Source organism: Electrona antarctica (assembly GCF_951216825.1).
Source record: "Electrona antarctica genome assembly, chromosome: 9".
NCBI lineage: Eukaryota > Metazoa > Chordata > Actinopteri > Myctophiformes > Myctophidae > Electrona > Electrona antarctica.
The window spans coordinates 37,972,596-37,978,560 of NC_136790.1; the positions used below are offsets into that span (position 1 = coordinate 37,972,596).

At 46.8% G+C, this 5,965-nt stretch overlaps 1 protein-coding gene across 1 annotated transcript in view; it reads right to left on the reverse strand.

Annotated features, from left to right (window-relative positions):
• Positions 1 to 2,651: 2,651 nt before the first annotated feature.
• The window catches only part of LOC306929471 (tribbles homolog 2-like), a 7,834-nt gene continuing 4,520 nt past the window's right edge, over positions 2,652 to 5,965 (reverse strand). Inside the window, exons 2-4 of the mRNA XM_079510011.1 lie at positions 5,424 to 5,711; positions 4,957 to 5,249; positions 2,652 to 3,232 (exon numbers count right to left, since the gene is read on the reverse strand). Of these exons, the coding sequence (XP_079366137.1) occupies positions 2,674 to 3,232; positions 4,957 to 5,249; positions 5,424 to 5,711 (1,140 nt within the window). The 3' untranslated portion in view covers positions 2,652 to 2,673. The remainder of the gene's footprint in view (positions 3,233 to 4,956; positions 5,250 to 5,423; positions 5,712 to 5,965) is intronic.

The window sequence follows — 5,965 nt, forward strand, 5'->3', positions numbered from 1 at the left end:
CTCACACAAGGCGGGTGTGGATTCTGTCTCGGGTTTGCGCCAAATGGTCACAGCCCTTTCTCTAGCCTGATAGTAGGAAATTGTATTATCACATTCTAATACAGCCAGAAAACCTCATTCTGGTAGTCAGTTCGGTAGCATGCCTCGCTATTCGGGTTTGAATCCAGCTGCCGCCACTGTTTTTCCAACAACCGTGGTCTACTTTTTTGGACGATAAAGTATAGTTTTAGACCGATATGGAGAGGTGCCGTCTCTAGCGAACTTGAGCCAACTTGAGCCACACCATCGAGCCACCACACGAGTCGCCATGTCGAACGTTGCGAAGTTCGATACAGCCGACTCAGCCCCGTCCGACTTGCAACCCGATAAACACAGAATAGTCAATTATTACCCCCCCCCCCAAGGCAATGCCAACACCGAGCAGTATTTCCCACAACGTAACTAAAACGCAAAGCTAGGAAAGCCAAAATATCTACGTTTTTGGCCACGCTGACTTAAGTCAAATTACCCTCCCATTTACAACACGCAACAACCCAAACTCCCAACTAAGTCAAGGGGCTTGACCATTTGGCACAAACCTGGGCCGGAATCCACACTAACTAAGTGGATCAAATAAGCCTATATCTTACTCTGGATATACAATTGTTTTGGACAATTCCTATTGAGTTAATCTTTAAAGCTGTTTTTTATTTTATTTTTTTCCCTTTTCTTTTTAGGTTTGGTTACTTTATTTTAAGCTGTGTTATATCCCATTTCAATGTAAGATTGATCTGGTCGACCATGTGGTTGTTAGAAACGCAGAAACAGAGAGCAAACTTAATTTGATTTATTTTGATATAGCAAATAACCTAAAAACCCACAAATCATACATGTTAAAAGACATTTGAGGATAAAACACTATTAGTCCAGGACTTATTTCCATTTTTTCTCATGAATAAACTTCTCATGAATAAATAAAAAGTTGACAAAACAACCGTGCAACATGTCATATAAAATTAAACCAATTCACATAATAAAACTATACAATGTATTAAAAAAATCACACACGTGTGAAGTGAGTGGTGCAACTCTGTGTGGGGGTTCCCGGGGAGGGGTGGAGGGGGGGGAGTTCCAGACCCCCAGGAACGCGCCCAGGGGGCCGGGCCGGTTCCGGCGTGCCGCCCCGCGTCCCTCTACTGTACCCTCTAGAGTACTGTACTGTCACTGTACTGTACTGTACTGGCACACCCGAAAGCATCATATATACAGTTAATACGTGCATGTGTGTTTGTGTGTGCGTTAGGTTGCATACAGGTGGGGAAAAACAACCATGCTGTTTTCGTGCTCATACCCAGACACCCAGCTACCCAGCCACACACATATAGCTCCGTAAGGGAGTGGTTGCACCACTCAAAAAGATCATTTACAGCAATGTATAGAGAAATACCCAGTGCCCAATTACTGCCAAATAAGAACGTCACAAGGATAACGTTTATTGAGAAAGATGCAACCGAAACTTTGCGTTTCTCAATAAGCGTGCAAGTTGGGAAGTGTACAGGTATTTATTTCTATGTTCTTTGCTGTAAACTGTGCTTTGCTTACGCACCTGTCACAGAGACATGATATTCAGGTCAAGTCTTTTAACAGTTATTTCTTTTAATAAAATAATACAAGTAAAAAACAGCTCGAAGCATACAGGTATACTGTAGGTCAGGTGGATGGTGTGGTATGTAGTAATAATACAGCAGCATGCACTTACTGGCATTACGTCCTGTTGATGTGCATTTTATACACCATGTCATGACAGGGTGTGGTGGGCTGCCCATTTAGCCTCGGTCCCAGCCTTACTCATCTGCGAAGAGAAAAGCCTGGTCACAATATAAGGCAGAGACAGCATAGCCGGAAGTGTCTGTCCGTAACATCCGTCAGATGTATATCCCCCGGATACAATATTCTTTGACCAATCACAACACTTGTTTCATTCACAGAGAATGTAAACAGATTTGTAAAGCGTCATTTCCTTGAGCGGTACTTCCAAAAGTACAGCCAAATTTCAGCAATCCACTCTACAGCGTAGGTCTTGCCCAGCGTGGCGACCATTGGGGATCCCTGCCGTAGTAGGCAGACCAGCCAGGTCAGTCAGTGTGATGTGCTCCACTGTCTCTTTACACACATGATATAAGGTTTGTTTTTGGCACTCAAGCATTTTTCGGTGACAGATAAACAGATTATTTAGACAGACAGACAGACAGACAGACAGACAGACAGACAGACAGACAGACAGACAGACAGACAGACAGACAGACAGACAGACAAGGCACTTCTTCTTCAGGTAAATTATTTAAAGAATTATTTCTTTGAGCAAGGCAACAGATATACAACCAACGCATATACACTCGTAAGTCTTTACCAGGGTCTGTCAGATGTGTGTGTGTGCGTGTTCAGAGCATGTTTATCTTAATGCATGCTCAATGAATCGATTGTGTTCCAACTCGGATCAATCGAACTAACGTAGGATAATATATAGATATATATTATCATTAAAATGTTACAATTATTTGGGTCCTGCACTTTTCTAGCCTGGCTAATAAGCCAGACCGAATCAGCCGTTGGCAAAAAAAAATTGCCTGCCGAGTCTGGCTTATTAGCCTGGCTAGCACTTTCCTCCCGGCCCACAGGTTGAGAACCACTGCGTTAGAGAGAGTGAGTTACTTTTTCAGTCATCGTTGGCACCACTTGGTCATCATTTTGCATCCTGGTCGCATGTTTGTCACATGGTGGCATGTGCGTGTCAGGTGGTGTGTGTACATGTGTGTTGCGTGGGCAGTGTACCAATCGTGGCGGTGTGTATGTGTGTGTATTATGTGGTGTGTGTGTGTCAATCATCCACGGATGTAGACTGATCTCCGCCGCCAATAGTCTCTCGGCAGGACACTTCCTCAGCAGACAGCCAATCAGGCTCCTCGCTCGCGGCGACAGCCAATCAGGGAGGCTGAACGCCCCGCGCTGGATTTTGGCGAATAGCGCGGCGGGCAGCATGTCCTGGAACGGGTATCGACCAATCAGCATTGTGTACAGAGACACGCCCAGGCTCCAGACGTCTGCTGCACGGCCGGAGTACCCCGTGTTCCTATTGGTTAACAGCTCCGGCGCTACGTAGGCGGGACATCCATGCCTGTCCGTCAAGGAGTCGTCGAGTGGGTCGCCGTGGAGAAGGACAGCCTCATCCAATCCCTGCAAGGACAGCCTAGTCCTAAAATCACAAACCATATTAGAAAACAACTTGCCTTGGTAGCAAAATGCCAATATTCAAATCTCTGTTTACTCACTCACTCTGCACTCGGCCCTCCAGCTTAGACCCAAATGGTCACTCTGCACTCGGCCCTCCAGCTTAGACCCAAATGGTCACTCTGCACTCGGCCCTCCAGCTTAGACCCAAATGGTCACTCTGCACTCGGCCCTCCAGCTTATGCCCAGATGGTCACTCTGCACTCGGCCCTCCAGCTTAGACCCAAATGGTCACTCTGCACTCGGCCCTCCAGCTTAGACCCAAATGGTCACTCTGCACTCGGCCCTCCAGCTTAGACCCAAATGGTCACTCTGCACTCGGCCCTACAGCTTAGACCCAGATGGTCACTCTGCACTCGGCCCTACAGCTTAGACCCAAATGGTCACTCTGCACTCGGCCCTCCAGCTTAGACCCAGATGGTCACTCTGCACTCGGCCCTACAGCTTAGACCCAGATGGTCGTTTGCTTTTGGAGGAGCCGAGACCGGAAGTGTTGACTGCTTATCTGTTGTTATTGGATGGACCGTCTCCTCGGGCTATGGGAGGGAAAACATTACTACGCTGTCTGGGAGATGGGGTCCAAAAGAATGAATAAAGCAGTGCTGTATCGCAGACTTCAAAGTGATGTTTTTGAACCGACTGAACTTTGTTTGAAAATGTGAACTTAACGCACCTGCATGTGTGTGTTGAACGGTTTGAGGGCTAAAGTGTCCTACTTGATTAAACTGCAGAGAAACTGAAATGCATTTTTAAATATCATTCTAAATGCTGAGAATGCATGTCAAACAGCTCATGTATGAGGAATACAGCTGCATCTAATATACCGTATACAACATGACATGCAGGAGTAGCGAGTGAGCGCCAAGTAGACAGGAATGTGAGAGATTGGAATGTGGCTGTCAGTCCATCTAATCCTCTCCTCCTCGCTGGGGGCGGGGCTAAGGAGCGAGTGGAGTGAGTGAGTGTGGAAGTTGGGGGTGTTGGAATTTGGGTTAGTGTCTTGAGACAGTCCGTCCAATTGTCCAAGTGGACATGAAGTGAAGTCTGAAGTGAACACTTGCTGTACACTCCTTGATTCTCGTTATAAAACCACGAACGGGTCCCGATAGGACCGTTACTCACGATTTTGACATTTTACATGACAATTAATTATCACTCAAATGATTAATGATGCCATTAATGATCTCATTGTTTCATGTCATTGTTTCTGTCATTGAACACTGGAAATATATGAATGTAAATGTGTGACAGGGCAGATTTGACAAATAACCTATAAATACAAAGAAATTACATAGATTATTTAATAACTTTAATGGAGGAAATAGCAGATCTACAAGCTCACAACGACCAGGAAAGCCTATACGTTGCTATACCTTTAAAAGCGGGAAAGCATCAAGTGTCATTTCAGATGTTGCTATACTGTGTACTGTTGCATACAGCAAAAACAAGACAAAAGAAAAACAAAACAAGAAGCATCCTAACTGTACCGCCGGCCACTCCAAAGACAAAACAACATTATGAGTCACAGCAGAAATAGAAGAAAGGAAAAACAAGAGGGTAAGAAATAAAAGCAAGTGAAAATCTGCTGAGCTACTTCTGAACACGTCTGCCCTCACAGAGCGATGGAAACACACAGATTTAAAAATGGGCCTCAGGTGTAAATGGGCTAATAATCAATCATCCACTGACCTGTGCACGTCGGTGAAGACGAACATGCGCAGCTTGAGCTGTCGGAGCAGGACTCCGTGGCGGTGACAGTGACACACGGCGGAGACCACCTGCGCGAACAGCCCCCTGGCCTCGTCCTCGCCCAGGCGCTTGCGCTCGCGCACGTACGCGTGCAGGTCGCCGTGGTGGCCCGGCAGGAAGACGTACACGTGGTCCCGGCCAATCACCACGTCCGACAGGCCGCTGACGTTGCCGTGGCGAGCGAGGCGGGCGTACGGAGCCAGGCGCTCCTGGTAACCACAGAGAGGGAGCACCTGGGAACCATGACAACCATAAAGACAGGTGATTGGTCAGCTGGCTGGTGGGTTGGAGAATGGTGACAATGGCTACATGCAGTGTGTGTGTGTGTGTGTGTGTGTGTGTGTGTGTGTGTGTGTGTGTGTGTGTGTGTGTGTGTGTGTGCGGCACGCGTGCGCACGTGTATGTACCTTGCAGGTGTACTGTTGTTCAGTGTGTCTATGTACTGCCCTGTACGTCTCCGCCCCCTCATAAGGCTCAATCAGGAAGTAAGGCCCGATGCTGTGCAGAGATTGGCTGTGGCTGTGCCGAGGGGCGGGACTTGTAGGCCAGAGGAGGCAGAGTGATGGGTCAACGCAGGAGGAAGTGGGAGGAGACAGACGGGGTCGTTTGCATTTCGGAGCGTTGTCGTCGTGGGGCTCCTCCAATAGCCTCTTCAGACACGCCTGTGATGTCACTGTGGCCACACCCACACTCATCTGCAAGGGTAACATCTCTATTAATGATTTCATTACACAATTTTATAATTATCTCTGGTTTATGTTTGTATGTCCTCGGGAACAGACAGCTAAGAGAGTACAGTAACAGTGTAGGAGAGACAGACATCAGGAAAGCTGTCTCACAGCTGTGATGCTTCGTGAGCTGGATTTTAATTAGATTTGATTTATTGGAAAAAGCTATAACCTTAAAGGCATAGCATGTATTTCATAGCAAAACGATAACTATATATTTT